This window comes from Pteropus medius, unplaced genomic scaffold (assembly GCF_902729225.1).
Source record: "Pteropus medius unplaced genomic scaffold, Ma_sr-lr_union100, whole genome shotgun sequence".
NCBI classification, from domain to species: domain Eukaryota; kingdom Metazoa; phylum Chordata; class Mammalia; order Chiroptera; family Pteropodidae; genus Pteropus; species Pteropus medius.
In genome coordinates this window covers 7,660,984-7,686,283 of record NW_024352783.1, presented here as the reverse complement: position 1 = coordinate 7,686,283, position 25,300 = coordinate 7,660,984, and the positions used below count along the sequence as shown (strand labels likewise).

At 33.5% G+C, this 25,300-nt stretch overlaps 1 protein-coding gene and 1 pseudogene across 24 annotated transcripts in view; both read right to left on the bottom strand.

Moving 5' to 3' along the window:
• NCOR1 (nuclear receptor corepressor 1) overlaps nucleotides 1–25,300 on the bottom strand; it is a 173,824-nt gene that overhangs the window by 75,839 nt on the left and 72,685 nt on the right. For 9 of the 24 annotated variants that reach the window (XM_039847432.1, XM_039847431.1, XM_039847453.1 and 6 more), the window contains exons 7-16: nucleotides 24,675–24,731; nucleotides 24,141–24,193; nucleotides 23,781–23,807; nucleotides 21,669–21,735; nucleotides 19,332–19,504; nucleotides 18,374–18,464; nucleotides 16,487–16,665; nucleotides 15,909–15,963; nucleotides 15,018–15,146; nucleotides 4,087–4,214 (exon numbers count right to left, since the gene is read on the bottom strand). In XM_039847432.1, coding sequence (XP_039703366.1) covers nucleotides 4,087–4,214; nucleotides 15,018–15,146; nucleotides 15,909–15,963; nucleotides 16,487–16,665; nucleotides 18,374–18,464; nucleotides 19,332–19,504; nucleotides 21,669–21,735; nucleotides 23,781–23,807; nucleotides 24,141–24,193; nucleotides 24,675–24,731 — 959 coding nt within the window. The remainder of the gene's footprint in view (nucleotides 1–4,086; nucleotides 4,215–15,017; nucleotides 15,147–15,908; nucleotides 15,964–16,486; nucleotides 16,666–18,373; nucleotides 18,465–19,331; nucleotides 19,505–21,668; nucleotides 21,736–23,780; nucleotides 23,808–24,140; nucleotides 24,194–24,674; nucleotides 24,732–25,300) is intronic. The other 15 variants (XM_039847441.1, XM_039847444.1, XM_039847451.1 and 12 more) reach the window with 5 other exon arrangements.
• LOC120589997 (uncharacterized) lies at nucleotides 681–799 on the bottom strand (annotated as a pseudogene).

Here is a 25,300-nt window from a genome sequence, read left to right as displayed (position 1 = left end):
GACACGGACAATAGACTAGTGGTTACCAGAGGGTGGGGGAGGGAGGTAGATGGGGTAAAAGAGGTCAAATATGTGGTGACAGGAAAAATTAACTATGGGAGGTGAACACATGAAATCTATCTATCTATCTATCTATCTATCTATCTATCTATCTATCTATAATATATATATACTTATTGTTAAGTTGTACACCTGAAACTTACTGGATTTCATTAACCAATGTCACCATAACAATAAAAAAAATAGAAAGAAAAAAAAACTAGGCAATATTTCTAATTAAAAAAAAAGGAAAAAGAAATTAAATAAAACTACCCAAACCCTCAGTTACTAAGATAAATTTTATCAAAAATTCTGTCATGCCCAATTTTAATAAGCTTTGACTGACGCAAATTAAGATACTTCAAAAAGCCTGTTTTATTCATTAATGCAGTGGTCTCCAAACTTTTTGGCACTAGGGACCAGTGCTCTTATGAGAATTTAATGCCTAATGCTAATGATCTGAAGTGGAGCTAAGGTGGTGATGCTAGCACTGGGGAGCAGCTGCAAATACAGATGAATCTTCTCTTGCTCACCTGCCACTCACCTTCTGCTGTGTGACCTGGTTCCTAACAGGCCACAGACCAGTATCAGTCCACGGTCTGGGGTGCATTAATGGACTTAAATTTTTTTTTTTTTTTTTATGCCTATAGCACCTGGTCTTCCTAGGCGGTCTCCCATCCAAGTACTAAACAGGCCCGACCCTGCTTTGCTTCCAAGATCAGACGGAATTGGATTTGTTCAGGGTGGCATGGCCATAGACAAATGGACTTAAAATTTAAACACATTTCAAATCATTTGACTTGGATACAAGAACACTCTCTGAGGAAGTAGTAAATGGCAGCAGAAAACTCCTTAACCCACAATCCAGAAGCAGTGGGGTACACCGAAAGGCAGGAGTCCTGGATTTCTGGCCCTTGCTCCAACATAAGTTTTCTCCTCTGTGAAATGAAGAAGCTGAAACAGATGCTCTCCATGACAGATACCCTTTCTGTGGCATTAATCTATACAACATTGTACAAACAGGGCATTATGGCCTTTTTGTTAGGAAAATGGTCTGTGGAGTCAGGCTGTCTGGGTTTGTACCAGAGCTCTACAATTTATTATACATGTGATGACCTTGGACAAGCAGCCATACTGCCATGGATCTCAGTTTTCCTCATCTGTAAAATGAGAATAATAGTATATTTCATAGGGCTATTGTGAGAATTAAAGAAGTCAATTTATATATAATGCTCAGAACAGTGCTTGGAACATAGTAAGCACCATAGGTGTTTGCTACTATTAAGGCTAAATGTCCTTCAGGCTATAAAGTGCTTTTCATAGTCTCAAGGACTTCGGAAAAACAATAATAAATGGTCATAACTATCAACAGCAATAATACTATATGTAATCCTGGAACACCTATTATATTTAAAAGCAAGGTGTTTAATGTACTTTTAAAAAAAAATTGATCAAAGAGATGGCAATATTCAAAGACTCAACTATTCTTGCTTAATGGAAGGTGATTTTTTTTTTAATCTTATCTACTTCAAGTAAAGACCCGTTTGTGGCTTACCAAGTTAGTTCCCCCACCGCCCCCAAAATGCAAGTATTTCCCCTTCAGTTATAAACTACCCCTGAAGTTACCATGTAGCTCTCTCCCTTCTTTTTCCCTTCCCAATCTAGCTACTGCTACAGCCTTCTATAAAAGAGATTGTGTCAAAAATCTTCAATGACTTAAAAACTGCAAAATCAAATGACCTTTTCTTATTGCATTACTCTTTCTACTGCAGCTGACACACACCGTGGATAATTGTTTCTATATCCCTCTCAACTTAGTTTTAAGGACTTCACACTTTCCTAATATCCCTCCCTATTCTGGCTCTCCTTCTGGGGACTGCCTTTTCCCCATCATCCTTTACTATATGAATTTCCCAAGGCTCGCTCTGGCCTTAACATTCGTATTATTTTTACTAGACTCATACTCCATCTCCTAAATCTCCTAAGATCCAGAGACTTGTCTTTCCAATTACCTGCTGGAATAACCACCTGGATTTCCCATTAATATCCAAAAACATGTTCATCCTCACCACCCTGTTTCTTCCTCCATCTCACTTTTCAATCATATGTTAACAGTATACCACGTTCATAATCACTCAGGTTTACACATTTGTTATCTTTAGCTCTTTCCCTTTTCTTTACTTCCTATAGGTGATCTAACGCCAAATTTTGGTTATTCCACATCCATAATATTTCTCTCACTAATTCACCATCTCTATTTCTACTATCACTATATCTATTCAATGCCTTACAACCCCAATCCCAGTCCTTTATAACAGCCTCCCTGACTCATATATCTCTAAACCATCCATTATATACTAATGAACCAATATTCCAGCAGAATAACTTTGGCAATAAACCTTTCCATTCATTCTAACCCCTATCTATTCCCAAACAGACCCACAGAGCCTCCTAACTAAAATCTACATTTGAGCTTTCATTAAGGCTTTACATAATCTAACCCCAATCTATTCTCCACTTTTCTTCTTCACACACCCTATGTTCCAGTCTATTGAAACCATTATCTGCCCTTTCTCAAAGCAGCGTATCTATTCATGCTGTTTCCTTTGGTCTATTTAATTTAACCACTAGCTCCAACATTAAGTATTCTAAACTATCCAGACAGAAGTAAACCTAAACCTCTTCTCAATCTTCAAATATACTTCATTGGTTCTGCTCATTTCTTCCAGGTTTTTTTCTTTTTCTTAAACAGTACTTGGTATCCTGTCTAATTTTCCCCTACTAGATCTTAAACTACCTGGAAATAGTAGCTATCTTAGGTATTTTTGCATCCTCTAAGACCTAGCTCACATACTAGTAATAAATGAATGTTTGTTAAATAAATTAGAGATTTTAAGAAAAAAGTACAATCAAGGTATGTAGTTCCATATGAGCAGAACCACTGATCGTGTGGGAGTATAAATGTTATATCTGAACAACTAAAAAATAATTTTTTAAATAGGTTATCTTCCTAAAGTAGAATATTAGACTGGCATGAGTATTTAACTCTTTAAAAACCATGTCAAGTGATTTAGGCTGCTTTAGTTGCTACAAAACTAGATAAACCTTCAGTATTTCTAAGAGGATTATAGAAATAATGCAATAAATATTAGAAAGGAACTACAGATACATGCATTATGTATGGATCTCAAAGGCTAAGAAGCCACACACAGAAGATACATACTATATGATTCAATTTATATCAAATTCTAGAAAAGGCAAAACAGATTAGCAGCTGCCAGAGGCCAGGAATTGGGGGGAGGGAAACTACTGTGAAGGAGTATATGCAGTGATGGAAATTTTCCATATCGCCAGTGCACATATCTGTCAAAATGCATCCAAATATACACACTTAAAGTTGGAGAATTTTATTTTATGTAAATAATGCCTCGATAACTGATCTTTGGGGAAGAACCAACCCAACTGCTAAGTCCCCCACATCACCTGCCACAGTATGTACACAAAGACATCAAAAATAGCTGTCTCTGAGTGGCAGAATCACAAGATAATTTTCCTTATATTTTGCTCTCTTTTACTGATTTTCTATAATGACTAAGAATTACTTTTATAACCAGGAAAACAGCAACAACTACAAACAAACCTAGAACTCTATTTTATGTGATAAAATCAATAAAGCTGCTACATAAGGTATTATATAAATGAAAACCATTTATATCAGCATTTTTACACTAATGTACACTATCTGAGGTACAAAATAAGATCCTGAGATATTTTCCAAATCAGATTAAATTATATTCAATATATCTCAGTGATAAGTATGTATTATTATAACCCAATCCTTCTGAAAAGTAATACATCATGTCTAGAAATAAGTCCATTAAGCCAAAAGTTATATTTACTAAAATACTCCATTTCTTAATGATGTCAAATCACTATTAGATGGTCAAAATACAGATCCTATTCTTTTGTCTAAAATCTTATACCTCAAACAGATTCAATTTCATTATTTAAAAGTAAGTATAACATTTTACTAATTATTTAACTTACTTAGAGTCTTCCTTTTCATCTTTTTCTTCTTCATCTTTTTTTTCCTCTTCTTTTTTTTCTGTTTTTTCTGCTTTATCTTCTTCTTTTTCTTCCACTTTTTCTTCTTGTGAGGGTCGGGCAATTTGCTGCTAGAATGAACCATCATTTGTAAAACTCAAAGGTAAAATAAATAGCTCCTCAAATTGTGATGATGAATTTTAATAAATATCTATGCAAAAAAATTAATAAACGATTAACTTATTAATCATTTACAATTAGGGATCATGTATTAAAAAATAGTCTAATGCTTATTAATATAGCCTAAATATATTGCTTAAAAGGTCATATATACACATACACAATGCCCATAGTGTTTGGACACATTAGAGAGGTGAAAATGTTAAGATTCCACTAAGATAACTGAAATCTGAAGTTGGTTCTCTCTTAACTCTCTAATCTGTCACTCAAGAATTTCAACTCTACCTTAAAATTTGATAACCTATAATTTATCAAACCATCCCCCTAGTATCAGATATTTACCATATTCTCATTATTTTCATCATTATGGATAATATTACAAGAAACATCTTTATGCTTTTACTCTTTTGCAAGAACATCCATTCAATGGAATAGCAGACAGCTATGGTCATTATCAAGACTGAAGCAATTTGGAAAAATACTAAGGATATAATAAAGTGAAAAGAAATAAAGCACAAATATTTCTAAGCTGTAATTACAAACTGTGAAATTGTAAATACTTATATAAACAAAGACCGAAAGAGAACTATGGACCCTTTTATCTTTGATGTCTTATTTGCTAAAATTGTGACTAAAAGAAAAAAGTAAAATTAAGTTTGTGTTGAGTATTATTATTTAATTTAGAAATCAAGACTTTCTAAACTAATTAGAACTCCAACTCATCATCACGACACACAGCCTATGTTCTATGTGTACCTCTTTCCGATCCTCCCACTTTCCTACATTGTTTTCTGCTCTGGACTCATCTAATACGTCCAGCATTTTCATGCCTTTGCCTGTCATATCCTTTCTACCCTTCCTTACCTAGTAAACTCCTACATATCCACTGAGATTCAGTTCAAAATGCCACGTCTCCCATGAGGCTTTCCTGGATTTCCACAGAAGCTGCAGGCCCTATCTACCTTTCCACCTGCACGTCCACACATGCTTGTAGCACATATCGTGGGGTGGTGTAGTATCTGGTTATCATCAGGGTCTGTCTGGCTCACTGTGTTATAACCTCATAAAGGACAAGGACCCAATCTTAATTATCTAAGTATCCCCAGTTTCTGCGAGAACATGAACTATGGAACTGTCTGCATGTGTTGAATACAGCGAAAACCAAATTTCTTTATTCTGGTTATATGAAAAGTTTTTTGCCTTCCCACCTCAATCCTTCATTTTGATAAAGGCTAATGCCAATCTTGCCTTATAATAACTGCTTGTCCTCTTATCTGTTCCTTTCACCAGACAACATGAAGTACTCAAAGTAAAATGTTCCTTAATTCGTAATACCATCTCAAAGTCTTTTACCTACTCACCAAAACTAAAATCTGACATTTTTCTTAAAATAACAAAGGCCTTAGTGGCCACTCTACAAGTGGTCCCACATTATGGGACCACATTATTCGAACCATGATGGAAAGAAGAATCTGTATTCTTCTTGCTCTCTACTGCCACTTAGAGAACACTGTTGAACTTTTATTTAGAAAATACTTCCCTGTTAAAATTTCACAACATCTACCGATGACACCTTTCTTCCTCTTTCTTTTAGTGTTACAGACTGACTTCTCAAAGACTCTCAAGAACAAGTAGATAATTTTATCACATGGCGCACTACACCTTGCCATTATTCTTCAGATTTCAAAATGCCTATCAATGTCTTTGATCCCCTTACTCTACAACGATGTCACAATCCATCAAGAACTGTATTTACTATTCCACTGTTTCAAAATCATGATTTTCTTATTGGTTTTGTGACTTTCCCAATTTCTCGCCCTGGCTAATGGCCAGTTTCTTTTTCTTCTGAATATTTATTATTACTAGAGAAAACTAAGAAATCAAGAAAATGTTTAAATGTATACTTTCCAACCATGACTAAGTCTGCTTTACAACTGGGAAGGTTTTATTCATCTCTGATTCCCTAGCACACCACTGTAATCACAAGTCCTATTTCAAATATTAATAACCTCACCCGCAGCACAAAGGTAGCACCTGTCATTCTGAACCATAAAGACGGCATACCACAGGAGATCACTTCATAAATTATATAAATGTATAACCACTATGCTGTACACCTGAAACTAATATAATATTGATGTCAGCTATAACTGAAAAAATGTTTAAAATTAAAAAAAAAAAAAAAAAAGATGGCACACCAATGACAAATTCTACCCTTTGTCTAGCAATTGGGCTTCATAATCTACAAAATGGTTGATAGCACTAAGAAATGATGAAGAGGTGTCAACTCAGCAGGAGGTAAGTAAAGAGGTTCACTGTTCCCTGAGACTTGGATGATACATATATTCTTATTTCCCTAATACTTTTCTCCTTATAATGCCAACCAGGGTTTTGAAGAGAGTAAGCAATCTCACACATTCCCTGCTGCATGAAATCAAGCCAACAGCTGATTTTACTCAGCTGGGAATGAGAAGCAACTGCAGCACATGCTTCAACCAGTCAATGAGAAAATTAAGGTAGCATCCATTCTAAAACAAGGCTTCTAGTTCTGCAGAGTGTGTGAAAATACAAAGAAATTGATGGAGTTGCTCGATAGAATCTGTAGAAGTGTGTGACACCTCCAAAGTAGAATCTTTTACATTCCATCCAGGAAACACCCACATTAACTAAGCAGCAGTGAGTGGAAAGGGAGTGCTAAGGAGACCAGAGACTGCACTTACCTCGAGGTGATATGCATCAAGGCCCATTTTAATGACTGCCACTGACATTAAAGACCGTAATGAATAACATCTGGTTTTAACAAGAAGTGATAGGAATTGCTTTTGATTCAGGGAAATCTGAAGAAAAATGCCAATCCCTATGGGCTAGGATGGAGGTTACAGGTTACATCCTCCAACCTTTTTAGTGGGCTGGCTGAAGTAGAAGTCCATAATTTCAAAAGGAAACTCTTCAAAAGGTCCCCCAATAGACAAAGGCATTCTCAATGCTTCTTATCCAGCTTTCTCTCTCCTTAAGCCCCAAACTTGAAAGTCAATAAAAAAAATTTCATTCTGATAGGGACGTTCTCATAACATGAAACACTTCTGTCAAACAAGCTATTCACTATGAATGGGACAGCACATTATAAAACAAAATGAAAATTCAAATGAAAAATGAAAATTCAACTCAAAAGAATAAATGAAAAACAGGGTCAATTTCAGCAGGAGCCTCAATAGCAAGCTCAAATAATAGTTTGTGCCAAGGCTTATTACTATTGTATCTAACTTAATATCTAACACACACACACACACACACACACACACACACACACACACACACTCTCTCTCTCTCTCTCTCTCTCTCTCTCTCTCTCTCTCTCTCTATTTCTTTGTTAAAATGCTCAAGCCTTTGGAAAACAGAAAACAGACAAAAAATGCCCACTCAGTAAATGATGAAGTTATCAAAAAATGAAAACTAAATTTAAGAATAAGCAGCTATAGTTAACTAAAAAGGTATAAGAGGAAGGAAAAAACGAAGTTCTACAGCCACTGACTGCTTTTCTTTAAAAAGTACTTCAGGCAGTAAATAGAAAATACCTTATGCCTATCTTAACAAAATATATTAATAACTAATGCCCTTAAACAAACTGAATTTGAGACTACTTTCCTGAAGAGTAAAAGCTGTCAATCACCAAAAAGCATCATCATGAAGGCAATAAATGTAATAGCAGTTGTGATTTATTGGGCACTCTCTGTGTACCTGACACTGCACTCTAGGGACTTTTTACACATAAAACTAGTTCTCATGTTAACCCTGCAAGATAAGTATTACTGCTTCCACTCCCACAGATATGGAAACCAAGGCTCACCAAATGAAGGGACACATCTAAAGTCACATAGATAGAAAAAAGCAGAGCATTTTTGAGTCTAAAGCAATTTCCATTATACATAATTTTTCAACCTGTCTAAAACATTCTAACTAGTGTCTAGCTAACAGTTTACTCAGTAACTCTCCCAACTACAAAACTTAGTACGAATTATTACGTTTACATAATAAGTATATGCTTTCGGAATACCTTCGGGGAACAAAAACATGCTGGCATAAACAAACTGGAAAACCTGGAAGAAATGGAAAATTCCTTAAAAAAAAAAATACAATCTTCCAAGACTAAATCAAGAAGAAACAGAAAATCTGAACAGACAAATAACTACTAAAGGAAATGAATCAGTAAGCAAAAAACTCCCCAAAACAGAAGTCTGGGACCTGTGGGTGAATTTTACCAAACATTCAAAGAAGAATTAACACCTATCCTTCTCAATTTATTCCAAAAAATTCAAGAGGGAAGGCTCTCAAGTTCAATTTATCAGGATACCATTACTAGACAAAGACATTACCAAAAAAAATTTTAAAATTATAGGCCAATATCCCTCATGAACATAAATCCAAAAATCCTCAGTAAAACATTAGTAAACCAAATTCAGCAATACATTAAAAAGATCATACGCTATGAGGAAGAAGGATTTCTTCTTGGGATGCAAGGTTGGTTCAATATCTGCAAATCAATTAACGTGGTATACTACATAAACAAAAAGAAGAAAATATGATATATCAGTAGACGCAGAAAAAGCATTTGACAAAATCCAACATTCATTTATGACAAAAACCCTCAGCAAAGTGTGAATACAGAGAGAACATATCTCAACGTAATAAAGGCCATATTTGACGAACCCACAGCTAAGATCATATTCAATGTTGAAAAGTTAGAAGTGTTTTAAGATCAGGAATAATACAAGGTTGTCAACTTTTACCACTTCTGTACAACATAATATTGGAAGTCCCAGCCACAGAAATCAGACAAGAAATAAAAGGTATCCAAATTGGAAAGGAAGAAGTAAAACTCATTATTTACAGATTATATAATACTGTTTATAGAGAACTCTAAAAAATCCACCAAAAAACTATTAGAACCAATAAATGAATTCAGTAAAGCAGCAGGACACAAAATTAATATTCAGAAATCGGTTGCAATTTTATACAAAAATTTTTACATGTTTATACAAATTATCAGAAAGAGAAATTAAGAAAATCCTATTTACGATAGCATCAAAAAAATAAAATAAAAATACCTTGAAATAAGTTTAAACAAGGAGGCAAAGACCTGTACTTGGAAAACTATAAGAAATTGAAGAAACTGAAGAAGATACAAATAGATGGAATCATATACCATACTCACGGATAGGAAGAATAAACATTGTTAAAATGTCCATACTACTCAAAACAATCTATAGATGGATGGACCTATGCAATCCCTATAAAATACCAATGGCATTTTTCACAAAACTAGGACAAATAATCCTAAAATTTATATGGAACCACAAAAGACCCCGAACAGCCAAAGCAACTGAGAAAGAAAAACAAAGTTGTAGGTATCACACTACCTGATATCATACTATGCTACAAGACCATAGTAATCAAAACAGCATAGTACTGGCATAAAAACAGACACATAGATCAGTGGAACAGAATGGGGAGCTTAGAAATAAACTCATGTCTATATGGTCAATTAATCTATGACAAAGGAAGCAAGAATATACAATGGGGTAAAGACAGTCTCTTCAATAAATGGTATTGGAAAAACTGGACAGACGTAAGCAAAAAAAAATGAAACTAGACCATTTTCTTATACTATATACAAGAATAAACTCAAAATGGATTAAAGACTTAATTGTAAGACAGGAAACCATAAAACCCTTGAAGAAAACTCTCTGACATTACTCTTAGTAATATTTTTTTGGATACGTCTTCGTAAGCAAGGGGAACAAAAGAAAAAATAAACAAATAGGACTACATCCAACTAAAAAATTTTCACACAGCAAAGAAAACCATCAATACAACGAGAAGACAACCTACTGAATGGAAGAAGGCATTCACCAATGATACATCCAATAAGAGATTAATATACAAAATGTATAAAGAACTCACACAATTTAACACCAAAACAACAAACAATCCAATTAAAAAATGGGCAGAGGAACTGAACAGAAATTCTCAAAAAAAGATATACAGATGGCCAATAGGCATATGAAAAGATGCTCTGATAATCATCAGAGACATGCAAATTAAAACCACAATGAGATATCACCTTACCCCTGTCCAAATGGCTATCATCAATTAATCAACAAAGAAGTGTTGGCGAGGATGTGGAGTAAAGGGAATCCTTGCACAGTGTTAGTGGGATTGTAAATTGGTGCAGCCACCATGGAAAAACAGTATGGAGGTTCCTCAAAAAATTAAAAATAAAACTACCATGTGACTCGGTAATCCTACTTCTGAGTATTTATCTGAAAAAAATCCAAAACACTAATTTGAAAAGATATATGCATACTTATGTTCATTGCTGCATTATTTACAATAGCCAAGATATGGAACCTATTTAAGTATCATCCATTGACAGAAGTTTGGATAAAGATGTGGTATATATGCATAATGGAATATTTATTCAACCATAAAAAAGAATAAAATCTTATCATTTGTGACATGCATGGATCTAGAGGGTATTACGCTAAGTGAAATAAGTCAGACAGAGAAAGGCACATACCATATAATTTCACTTACATGTAGAATCTAAAAAAAACAAAATAAATGAAACAGAAACAGTCTCATAAATACAGACAACAAAGTAATGGCTGCTAGATGAGAGGGGCATTGGGAGGCTGGGTGAAAAAGATGAAGGGAATAAGAAGTACAAATTAACAGTTACAAAATAATCATGAGGATGTAACGTACAGCAATAGGGCAGTGGACCCCGACTTTTTTGGTACCATAAACCAGTGCTCCTAGCACTGGGAGTGGCTGAAAATACAGATGAAGCTTTGCTCACTCACTTGCCTTTCACCTTCTGCTGTGTGGCCTGGTTCTTAACAGACCACGGACCGATACCAGTCCGTGGCCCAGGGTGGGGTGGGGGGACGGGAAGAAAGAGGGGAGGTTGGGGACCCCTGGAATAGGGAATATAGTCGACAATGTTGTAATAACTATGTATAGAGCCAGGTAGATACTAGATTTATCAGGGGGACCATTATATAAATGTCTAACCACTATGCTATACACCTAAAATATGGAATGTCGACTGTAATTAAAAAAAAATTTTAATTTAAAAATATATACAAGTAAACAAGACCAAAACAAACACACACAAAAAAGCAAAAAAGCCCAACATGCTGACACATTTAATGAGGAAGGTGTCAGTATGTAGGAAGAATACAAATTCTTGTGAAAAGTATTCGAGTATTTGGAAATAAAGAATATGGTTTTTAAACAACGACCTGCTTTATTGTAGGTCACTAGCAGGTATCATAGTAATTCCATCTGCATATTGACAGACTTATTAAATGAGAGTTTATGCTGGAAAGTAAGAAGAAATTCTAAGAAGTTCTACAAAAAAAGTTGCACATAGAATCGAATTACTACTTGGCACATTATCTGTAATTCTAGGTCTCAATAACACTGAAGCATGGCTTTTACCTTCCAATCTTTGATATATATTCACAGATTCAACTAAAATTTATAACAAGCCATACTCAATCTCATCATGGGACATTAATAAGTTGCAGTGTAAAAGTGGTCTGGGCAGCATCTAACAAAATTTTGAGAGAATAGTTAAAACTTTTGCCAACAATAATCTCTGAATGCAATTTTAACAAAAGTATGATTATGTCTCATTTACCTATTATTTTAAGATTAAAACTCATTTTCAGAGTAAACAATATGCCAGGTTTCCCTATAGCAAAAACAGGTTAAAAATCAAAGCTCACAAACTTGGAATCTCTCAGTCAATAGCATACATACTATTCATTCATCTACCAAATAAAAATTGTTCCTTACAAAAAATTAAAAATGAATAAATTTAAGAGAAAAGTACACCTGAAACTTACTGGATTTTGTTAACCAATGTCACCATAATAAAAATAGTTTCTTATAGGTAAGAGGTAAGGAGTCGGGGGATGGAAGAAGCAATCAAAAACTGAAAGAATCAAGCAGAACCATCAGCAGAACTCTGTACAGAGTCTTGAAATAAGTTTGCCCTAATTACTACTGGATTACCTGAAGTAATTCCTACTGATTCAAACTTGCTTGGGTAATAGAACAGTAAAGTGATTTTCAAGTTAGTTGGACCTCTATATTCACCAGAGTAAAATCAAGACATATGAATTTAAAGTTTCTGAACTTTTTTCTATATAGCAAACTCTATTATTTCCAACCTAGATGTTTTTCCTAAACTCCAGACTTTTATATATATATATCTGCCATTTTACATCTCTGCTTGTACGTCTAATAGGTATTTCAAATTTAGTATGTCCCAATATCCCCACAAAATCTGCTCCTCCTTCAGTCATGCCTATCATAGTAAATGACACCTCCACAAGCCAAAACTTGGGTTGTCTTTGATAACTGTTTTTTGTTTGTTTGGGTTTTTTATTGTTGTTGTTGTGGTTTTTTTGCTTTTGTTTTGTTTTGTTTTTTGCATCCCCCACAATCAATCTATCGGCAAAACCTGTTGGCCTTCCTTTCAAATGTATATCCAGAAATTGACCAGTTCTCCTCACCTCCCCGACTATAGCCTAGTCCAAGCCACTGGAATTATTAGAACAACCTCCTAACTGGTCTCCCTGCTCTCCTCTCTCACTTGGTATCAGTTCTGTTATTCAGTTGTATATCAAACTAACACCACCTAATTTCTGAAAAACTGTCCATCTATTCTGACACAAATAGAATGAAGTACTCAGCAATTAAATAAAATAGGTATGATTCTTTTGGTCTGAGATGGTGGGTTAAGTCCATCAATCAACACCCTCCTTTCACAAAATCCCAGTGAAACAATCAGAAAAATATAAAACTAGAGGGAAAAACCAGAGGTAATAACCTAAAAGCTAAAGTGGGCAAGACTAGACTGTTGAAAAGACTGACAAAACCAAAACTGAGCCTACCTGGGGGCAAGAATTCCCAAGGCTCAGCTCAAGGTGAGGGTACATATAGAATAACTCGGTTCTGCAAATGTGTTCTGGAATGTGCTAAGGGTGCTAGTACTCAGAACAAGAATGTGCAGAAGAAAATACTAATATGGCTGAAAATTAACAAGGATGAGTGTGCCACAGAGGAGTAAAATAGTGCCCCTAATAACTTTAGAAGGCAAATGTTTCAGATTAACGACGACACTCTCTGCCACACAAAACTTCCTGTTAAAGCTTTCTCTTCTATCGGCATAAGCAATGACAGCTAATCCAACAAAGGTAAGGTAAAATAAATATTAAATTACCCCCTTACATTATCTGAGATTGAAAAAATTAAACAGCAACATTTCTAAAACAATTTCTAAAAATAAAGTTATATACACTAGTTTGTAATTAGGAATAAAGCTACTGTTAAAAATTTGTAGCCAAAACGTGTTTAAAACGTAGATGGGCTCTAGCATCTATAGCTAAAGGACCTTGGTTCTACTTTGTGGGAAGTAGGGAGAAAAGCTCTGGCTCCTTTGGTGGAACAATGTTTCCTACCTCACTGCCAACATTCAGCTCATAAATCTTTACAGAGCTCTATAATCATCTATCCCTTTGTCTCTACAGTATTAGTCCTGTCAGTGTATAAGCATGCTCTTTTCCTCCCTTCTTTCTGATCCTCATCAGCCCTGTCAAATCTCTCTCTGTTTCCTTTTATAAGCAAATCTTACAAACAAGGCTACCCTTGTACTACTGCCACATCCTCATCTTCTGTATCTCCTTCAGTTCACTATAATCTTATTTCTGGCCATCACCAATCCACTGAAAATACATGTCAAGGTCAACTCGGCTGACTAAATCTCTAGCTGCATTTACACAGCTGACTCATGAAACACTCCCTATAACTTTTTGACCAAGAAATACTATTTTTGAATAATTTGTAATCACATCTTGTGAACTGGTAGTGTTCTGGAGGAAACAATGACCTAGAAAACACAAAATGGTTATGGCTACAAATACTGAAAAAACTGTATTTGGTGACCAGGGTGACAAGAGAAGAAAGAGTGGCTGTGTGGGGAAACCAGGACATATTTAGAAATGCTAATATGGAGTCAGGAGCTGTCACACATTCAATTCCACATTGCGAGTTGTATCTGGGTGTGGAGAGCAAATGGTGACTGCATTCTCAGCAGCCTCACTAGTAAAACATACATGAGCTGTTACAGCTGAGTAGTTATTTAGGAGGAAAAAGTTTTAAAAGTACTGAGATACAACTGTAAATACACTGCATTGTATTAAAAATTGTCTTTCTTGGTCAAGATCTTTATCAGACTTAAACTATTAAACTCTCAAAATGAAGTTAACCTGAAACAAAATCGGGCCCCAGATATTTCAGTAAACAATCCTCTACTGTGGTTACCATGTTATATTTCTTTCCCTTACTCTATCTGTTCCCTCCTGGTAAAGATGGTCAAAGGACTGGTGAGGTGGTATATTAAATAAGTTATTAAGGGTCTCATATTTAATTGCATTAGTACTGTTAGCATTGACATGAATTGGAAGTATATATAACATGGAAGTATAAACTTCTCATTAATTTTATCATACTAGAAACTTAAAATACATTCAAAATAGAAGATATAACACATATGTATTAAATTCAAAAGTTGTAATATGTTCATTATATCTTAATTAATTTAATAGAAATGACAATCTCTAAAGTACACACTGAGTACAAAGCTCCTGTTATAATAATTTCTTATTCATATTTCCACCAACCCTGAAATCCTCCGGGTTGAAACACACCTGGTTTCTTCCTCTGCGTTTTCCATAATTCCTTCTTACTAGGGCTTTATAATTCTCATTTTTCTTGGTTAAGTAGTAATATAAAACACAATCAGGAACACTCTGTAAGTAAAAAAATATTTTTTTTGAGGAATCAATGAAATAAATTTTTTAAAAGTCAAATAATACTTTCAAGGAAAACATCTGGTATTCTCAAAGTATAAATTGAGGAGAAAGACACAGGACTAGCATTTTAAAGCATATCTAGGCTCTAGAATATATATATAATATATTATAGTCTACTATTATATAGTCTATTTATATATTATATATAGTCTGCATATACACACACAAACACGCACGCACACACACACATATATATAGTCTACAATTGGACATTACAGTTGTTTTAATCCAAATTACATAAAATATACCAGGAACTATCAGAAACATCTAAACAATGTCTTGTTAACCAGTAACTAAATTCCCTTTCTTATTGCGTATGTGTAACCATTCAAAATGTCTCTTTAAATATTTCGCTCAAAAATATTATTCAATCCACTGTACAAAAATTTCAGGGAAAATCAGGACATTAATATTATAATTAGAAATTTAATAAAGTTCAAATAGCATTGCAATCTATGTGTTTTAGGGAAATACAATATCAGGTCATTTTTCATTAACCTTGAAAATTAGTCTGTACGTAAGATTTGAGATCATATAATTGTAAATGTCACTATACTAGTCACAGGAGAATCTTTTCTGCAGCAAGCCTTTTGCAAAAATCAGTTCTATTTTAACTATTTTTGGGTATTAGAGCACAAAAATTTCAAAGTAGTGATCATCACAAACTTATAAACATTCTCAATGTGAACCATTTCTTACCTTCCTTTCCAAGTAAGATGCAATTAGTCCAAAGTTTTTTGGATGCTGGATAAACCTGTTTAAAAATAACAACAACAACATATACACATATACACAAATATTTTAACAACTCAAAAAAAGGAGAGAAAAAAACCTTGATAATAGAAATATTATGTACATACTAATTCCCAGTGGTTCCTAGCTGACAATCTGAGGAATGACTATAAAATCACTGGAGTCTTTTAAAAGGCACAGATTACTGTGCACCATCCACCAGGAACTGACTGGACTGGTCTACATTAGAAGACAGAAATCTATACTTTTAAAAAGCACCCCAAGGTGACTGAGACACCACCCAAATTTCACTACCACTCTTAACATGACTATTAACCCCAGTTCGTGTCTGTCACCTACATTTCCACCTATAAACTTATAGGAAGATCATGTCAAATCTATAATCTCTACTTCCCAGAATAACCATTCAAATGCCAAAATGGGGCCAACTTTTTGGAAAGTAGTTCAATTTACAAGTAAATGCCAAATACTTTTTAGTAACTTATGTAAGCTTCTATTAGATAATAATTTAAAATTTAAATTACTTGTCCTTAAAGATCTCCTTCTCATGGTCAGTCCAAACATTCATAAACTGCCTATCTTTATAAACTTTCATAGGGTCCTCCATAAGCCCATTCATGTTAATAAACTTGACCCGTCTTTGTTCTGCATCAAACATCATAGGCGGGATCACAGAGAGCTGCCGCATTTGTTTCTCATTATTCTGCAAAAAAACAAACAAACAACAACAAAAAGATGCATTTACATAAAATAAAATTTAAAGAGGGCCACAGACCAACTATTTTAATATACACTAAAACAAACACATATAGAGTTTAATGACAATAGCAGTGTACACTATTACATCTAACATATAGTAATTATTCACATATCTAATAAAAACTCATTCAATGAATTACAGAAGGAGAGATTAAACATGCTAATTTTTTTACAATCCACTACTAGAATTTGAGAAGAGTTTTTTAAACAAAGCTGATACTTCGGATAATGGAATTTTAGACCTAGAGGATACAAAGTAATGTCAAGTTCATTGAAGTAATGACCTTATAAAGCATTTTAATTATATTTAGTCTCATTTTTAAAAGTCTTAACATCATTTTAGAGAACAAATCTTAATGCCATTTTAGAGAATAAATAGAAAAATAAGCAAAGCAGCACCAAAATCATAAGGTTATTGATTTTAAATTAACTAAACTCACTGATATATTAAATATTCCTGGCTAATCTTACTCTTTCCATTGAAAATTTAAAACTATTATCCCTAAAATTTCAACTAAAACTTTGTTATATCTATACAATTTATTTTTCACAAAGCTTAATTTGTTAAAGTTTAGAAGTGCAAACTTCCATGAAAAAACTTTTACTAAAATTACAAGTATTGACCCCAGTACAAGGCTAGGTTTTTCCCTAAAACTTTTCTTCAAAGACATGAATATTGTCTTACAAATCTTTACAAAGTCTATAATTTTATGGGGTACTCTCAATTAGTTTGAACACCAAAGTACTATTTGGGACTGACACATTAGCTTGAAATCACAACTGATACTAGTTTTAGATGCTTTCATGAAATTAAAAAAAAAAAAAAATCAAGCAAAGAAATTTAATACAGATTTAGTCATCACTGCAGGGATGATGGCCAGATTTTGAAATGCACTGCAATGTAATAATTGTCTTTGATCATTATTTAAGGGACAACCTCACTCGAATAAGCAAGACCTTCAGAATGCAGAGATAAGGTTTTAAAAAGCCATGTTATAAAATCAAAACTAGCAAAACTCAATAGAGAGCTTTGGACCAACTTTAAGATACAGTATGAACATAGCTAAGAAGATTCAGTGTTAGAGACTGAAATCCATTCTTATTCATATTGATTTATTAATATCACATTCTATCTCTCTCCCAGGCTCACCTGGTTAGAGAGCACCCTTTGGAGACCCCATCAAATACAAATATCTGCAAAATACACACTCTTTCACTATTTTATGAAATATGAAATATGGCACCACCAGCTCAGTCTTGTGACCTAGAAACCAGGGAGTCACTTTCCATTTCTCTTCCTTCCCACCCCTACACTTCATCCATCCATCTTGTCCTGTCTATTCTACCATCTATTAATCTACCCTATCAGTCCCCTCCTATACATTCTGACTCAGGTCCTTATTTTTATCCTAACAGCCTCTTCATCTCTTTCCATGCCTCTCTGTTGCCAAAGTCATATCTGTAAAATACCAGTACAATCATATGACTGCCTTCTTTAAAACCTTGAATGGCTGGCCAGTCTTTGAAACAGTTTAAACTTCCTAAATGTTCCCTCATTTACATACAAATAAACCCTTAGTTCTTGGGGTATGAGGCCAAAATTCCTGAATAATTAATGATTTAACTTGAATTAAATTAATTAATTTTCTTACCTCCTGCTCAGAGAGCCCATCAATAATTTCAGAAATCTCATGCTCACTCCTAGCAATGGTGGCTGAAAGACCAGCTCCCCTCTGCCCAACTCTAAATTTGAGGAAGAATTTATAAATATATTTAAAAGCCATTTATAAAAGAGACATATAAATATGTTACTTTTCTAAATAAGATCTTTTTAACCAACTAGAAGTCAGAGAAGAAACTTAAAATGGTATTAAGTACTTTGAAGTACTTTGAGTCATCTACAAAATTAATAACTTAAATGCTGAGATTAAGACTTAAAGTTTACATGTCCAAATTCAAATGGCAGAACTACTTATGGGAAACTTCTAGAAAAACCAGTTATTTGTGCCATTTCCATTTCAAATACCAATCTTTTGCCTGCCTTCCAGAGTAGAGAATTGCAGGCTTAGAAAAATACATCAAACATTTTAAGAGGGAAAAAAATAAAACCATCATCTCTCACAAAAAATCATGATTAAAGAGGCTTACAAGACTCTTACATGGGATAGCAGAGAAGAAAACTAAAGTTTTTCCTTTTGCAAAATATTTGTTCTTTAAAAGTAAAACATAAAAAAACTACCTATTAATATCAAAGAATTTCTTAATTAGCAACCAATTTAATATTGTTTATGTTGGTAGGTAATGAAGGACTAAGAGATATTCAAGTCTATTCTTATTAACTGTCATTTCCAAAGAAATGGGTATTTTCAAGAACTGAAGAATTTCAAAATATTTGCTTAAATTTAGATTCAACAGCATGATTAAATATAAAAAAATATTAAATTCACTAAGATGTAATCTTTGCTAGGTGATAATGAAGTTTTATATTCAAAATAAAAGTTCTTTATGAACTTTCTTAATGAACAGATTTAGGTAACAATAAAATATTGTAAAAGATGAAAAGTGTGATTCAAAAAAAACAGCATAGTCATTAAACACCAAACTACTTACCGCTGAAATCTTTCTTGCTGTTCTCTTTGTTTTCGAATTTCTGGAAACTGCTTTTCATAGTACTCTCTTGTTTTGCTTTCTTTAGCTTTCCTTCGAGGATTATTTTCTATTCTGTCCACTTTTTTCTCCCATGCCTCCATGAGTTGATCATAACGTTGGCAGATTTTTTGTTCCTATTAAATACCCGCAGCAAATTAATAATTAAACAAAACTCTGTGATTCTGACAAACGTAATACTTTAAAGTAACTGCTACTTCTTAAGGCTAAGTCAGAAAGAAGTACATTTGGCCTAAGACTCAATTGTGAATGAAAAGCTGTCCTTGATCTGAAAGAGAGAGAAACAGAGTTCTATTTCCTATGAAAGCTCAACACATACAGAGCATATTCTGGTGCAACTTTTTAAGTTAACATTAAGGCCATACAATTAATAAACGAACTGATAAGCTACTACATGTAGCTGACTAGCTGCTTTTATTATATTTCTGATAAGACTACATGTCTTCATTGTCAAAAGCAATGTAAAATTAAAAACAGAATCACATAGATAGTTCATAATCCCAATCACCCAAAGGCAACCAAGTAAACATTTTGTTGTTATCCTTCCAAACTGTCAGAGAAAACACACTTTAACCATTCCTCTGCTGTTGGTTTCAGTTAACTTGCAGCTGTCATTATAAATAATGCTATATTACATTTTTGACCGTCTAGAAAAGTCTAGAAATTGGTTGTATACTTTATGATAAAAATAAATCCAGTGAATGACATGAAATCAAGAATACTATAGAAAAATGAGTAAAATATGATCTTATTTTATAAATACAAAAGAACCCTCCCGCATAGGAAACTGTGTACATGTCTGATGACACACTGATAAAAAAATTTGTGGACTCACGAAAAACTGTTAACACTGGTCACCTCAAGAAAAGTGGCATTAAAGAATACTATCCTCCTCACACTCCATACAGACCACCCCTCAACCCCCACCTTACTTTTCAATCGTTCTTTTCAACTCCTGTGTTTTATCCTTCCCTTTTTTTCCACCTCTGCTGCTACCTCAGTACAGCCAACACCAAACCCTCAACTAGATTAAACTAAGAGCTTCCTAAATGTCTCCCCGCATTGTGTTCTTAATGGTGTAGACAGATGCAAATTCTTAAAATACAAACCTGAACATTTCACTTCCTCAATTCAAACACTTAATAGATGCCCTCAGGATCTAATCCAAAGTATTCCAGGTGGCCTCCTGGGTTGTGTAAGACCTGGCCCTGGCTTCCCCCAGAAGAATGCTTACTTATCTGTCCCCAATTACACCTAAGGGGCTCCATCTGGGGCTCCCTAAGGGCTAAAATCAGATAGCTATCTTGCTCATCTTTGTAGAATGATTAGTGAGACAAAGTAAACAGCCAATAAATATTAAACAAATCAGTGAACATATAACCTTTATAATTAACTAAATACTCTATGAAGTACAAAAACAAAATTTGTGCATCACCAGATAGCAAATTTAGCAATTACCACAATTATAACAAAATTATTGAAAAGAAAATACTTTAGCTAATTTCTTATTTAATATTTGTATGTTCTTGGCAAAAAAAAATTCAAGACTGAAGGATCAGATTGGCAAATTATAACATTAAAAGTTACATGACAAATAAAAGCTGCTGAGTCTTGAGCTTTACAATTCATTAACTGTCAGGTCATTAAATATAAGGCACAAAGTTCATTTTTGATGTGAATTAAAGAACAGCATTTATTTACTAAATGACTAAATTTAAATGAATCAACAGTTTATCTAAAATTAGTATGTTATGAAAATAAGAATAGTAGCATTATATTTTCTAAAACTTAATTTCCATGATAATTATAACCATAAAACTTTTGGACTGCAAGTCATATAATAAATATGAAAAACTATTTGAATTTGAAAAAGCTACACTTCAGCTAACCCAATTTCTAATGAGCGAACAGTAGTATCCAATCGGCATGACCATAACTTACCAACATTTGTTTGAGGGTTAAGAGACTAATGTAGATAGATCATCCTATTTTTCTATCATATTTTTTAACTACTCACCATTTTCTTTGTTTTGGCTAGATTAAAATGTTATACACAGACAACCAAAGAAATTAATTTGATAATAATATTAAATGTGAATTATGCTATCAAAGTGTTGCTAGAACTAGATTTACATTTAAGTCATCTATAATTACTTTCTAAATCAGCACCTTTCTCAAATATAATCAAGAACCATTTTCATTATAATGGGAAAGTGAATGCCTACATGAGCACGAATGGGAAAACTATACAAATTTCAGTTAACAAGGATAGGACCTCACCCTTTGTTTTCTTGCATGATTTCTTCTTTTAAAAAATAAAATGAGTTTTTTCCTCATCACCTGGTTTCTAGAAGAGAAAAATATGGTTGTATGACATTAAGAAAAAGCACAGTTTAATAATGCATTCACTTTTATTTTTCAGAGACACTGAAAAACAAGCAAAGATCACTTAAGAATATATGATGTAATCAGTTAATCCTAATTTTTTTCGCCCTGAAAAATAAGACTTGCAATAATTAGAACTAACTAAAATTCCTCCCATTCTACAGCAAGACTTTATACAAATAGTTTGTTTTCAAGTATCACATCTAATTATAAGGCAAATATTATTTTCTAATTATAATTACACAGTTATTATCTGATTCTTCTTAAGAACTCTGGTGACATAAACATCTTTGTACACTCTGGAGGAGAGGAGGTAGAAGAGAAGGAAAAGCTTTTAAAGTTACCTCTCTACCTCAGGATTGGTGCTGACCTCCCTTCTATAGAATGTATATCAACATAAAGAAGTGAATTCTACTTTAAACAGATTTTCTTCAGTCACAGAAATAACACAATCGACTCTAAGAAGTAATGGAGGGCAATGTGACAAGGCAGGAAAACTTCTCTTATATCTTAACAGTTTCACTTTTTAAAATGAAGCATTGTGATCTTCAAAAACAATGACATGCAGGTTCAAATAGAAATATTTATACCCCACCTACTTCCAGAAAGGATTTCAAGCTGATTATTCAAATATAAATACAAAGCCAAGCAAGTAGAAGTAATTTTTTGGATTATCTGCCACTCAGGACTAACAGTGACACTGGCTCCACTCAAATAAGCAAGGGCAATCGGGAGCTGGCTATATGGAAAAGTAGCCAAGACATGAAAAGAATTATTAAAAGGTACATTTGCTATTTCAAACAAAGCAAATGATGGTGATGAAAGAACAGCTACTGAATGATTCATAATGGGTGCATGCAGCTGAGTAAATGATATTTCACAAAGAATTTCACACAAACAGTAGAAGCGTTACCATATATTCAGTTTGCTCTAATTGTAATTATGTAGTACTCAAAAGCAAATGACAATCAATAAATATAATTTAAAATGTTTCCTAAGAATTTAAATGAAGAAGTCAGCCAGTCAGTAACCCAGCTCAGGTCAGTGTGCTAAGCATTATAGATAACATGACATAAATCAGAGCTGCTCTCCAGCTAGTACTAGGGGGAAAAAGACAGAACACAAACATAACTTTGTGAAGACTTTGTGAAAAAAAAAAATCATTAAAAGTAGCTAACTAGATTTTATCAGCTATTCTTTTAAAATATGTTAGAACAGCTAAACAGTTCCAAAATAAAGTATATTTTATATGAATTTGCCTAACCTACTCCTAAGGGTTGTCAAGACCACAGTAGCATCTAACAGAAAAGTTCTAAGTATATGACTTTTATTATAAACCACTTTCTTAACAAAAGTTAAAATTATTTAAATTTCAATTTTTTTCATGCATACTACCATGCAAATTATATTTGCCACCAGTTCTGCAAAGTAGTCAACTACTGCACACACTCTCAGTAAGAAATTTTTTTAAAAAAGATATATATAGCAATGTGCTTATTAGTAACTGTACCAGTAAATAACTATGTTCTGTTTATACTTAATAAAACATATAAAGTATAAAATATCACATTTTTGTCACAAACTAAGAATAATTCACCTAAAACTCTTAAAGTATGATAGTTTAAAAAAAAAGATACCTATCTAGCCTCCTCTCTTACTTCAATCAGATTAAGAAATTAGGTTTTCCTTTCCATTTATTTTCTTATTCCAAAATCCGCATCCATAAAGGCCTGGTATCTAGGATGAGCGAGGCTAAGCAAACTACATTCTGGAGCAGTCTCTTCACCCAGGTGAGGTGACTGAGCGCTTCCAAGGCACCAGGACATTAAATGGCAGAAGGGTCTACAAATACCGTCATTAGCAAGAGTCATGGAAGGGATTTCCCTAGAATAGGATTTTGAATAATGATAAAATGATCCGTGGCACTTCTACTTTGCAATGGCAGATGTGGCTTGGTGGGGGACGGTGTCATCACTAGTCTTAAATGAAAAAGCTTCATTATCTTACTTCATCATGCGCCTTGCAGGTACTCCACTGAAAAAAAGACAAAACAGGAGGCAAAAAATTCAAGCCTCAAGGTAAGCCATTTCAATGTTAAGTATCCACCTTTTTTACTAGCAGATTATAAAACCAGCTAGTTTTACGCAATAATTTATTTCATTTTTTGGCCTCGGAAACTCAAAGCTGTTACCCCAACCCCCAAGAAGCCAGAGGAAGATAACATATAGTAAAATGGCAGCAAATTACACAAATCTAAAACACACCTACACTACATTATAATAATATGTCAGCAGATAACATAAAAATGATCTCTTTATAGAATATATGGTCTTTAACTGAAGAACTCCAAAAATGATGAATACTTACGTCTTGATGTTCTCATGGTACACCTTGGTATCTGATGGCTGGTTATAGAGTGGCTATAAAATAAATCAAATGTTTATATATAAAATGTTGTACATAAGTCTAAGAAGAGACAAAAACAAATTTATATTTTAACATAAGCCCAGATAAAGTAATAATGGGTCTACACAATATATGCCCTACCAAAACCTCCAGACTTTTGGGTTTCCTGAATAACTCTATCCCATCTCCTGATTATGCCACTCCTGTAAGAAAGTTTATAAATCCAATGCATACCATAATAAATACATTTATTCACAGATTTTTAATTTTAAAGGCAAAGGAAGATTAAGCACCATCATCATCCTAACAGAATAATTCAAAGAGCTTTATTTTGTTCTTACTTCGCTCATGCACTATTATTTTAAACTTTATCACAAATTTACTGCTCAGCTACATTCCTCTCACCCCCAAAATAAACAGATTGTATTCCATCTTACCCCAAGAAAAATTATTACAAAAAAGCAATAAAAACAAAAAAAGAAATTTTTTACTTACTAATTCAACTTTTGGGCCAAGACCTTCAAATATTTTATGAGCTTCTTCTGCTTTTTTCTACAAAGACATTATTATATTGTATAATTAAAATTTATATTACCTAAGTGCAAAATCACCACCAATTTAATATTTACCTAAAGACAACTCTACAGTTAACTTATTCATATTTCCAAATATTCTTCTTTCATATGAAAGGCCAAAATACTCTATTTTCAGTTTCCTAACCAAATTCAGTCAAAGCTTAACACTTGTATTGAAAGTACTACCTAAAGAATTGGTAAGTTCTTAAAAGCAAACACATATTAAGATTCTAAGGAGAAGAAACATCTACAATTAGAAATGAATCCCTCAAACATTATGAATACTTCATCTCATATATCTTTAATGAAATTTAAATACATAAAGCACTGTAAAGTTGCCCATCTTTACTGTAGTAAAACAAGTCAATCTCTTTGGAAACCAGCTTATAATAAGCTTACTTTCTAGCTAAATAAAACCTTAGTAATAACCCAAACAACAGAGGAAACAACTAGTTTGAATAACTCAAAAGTATTCAGTAGTAAATGCTGAATTATATATGTTTACATGCCATTTTCAAAAGGAAAATAATCTAGGTCAAAGTGCTA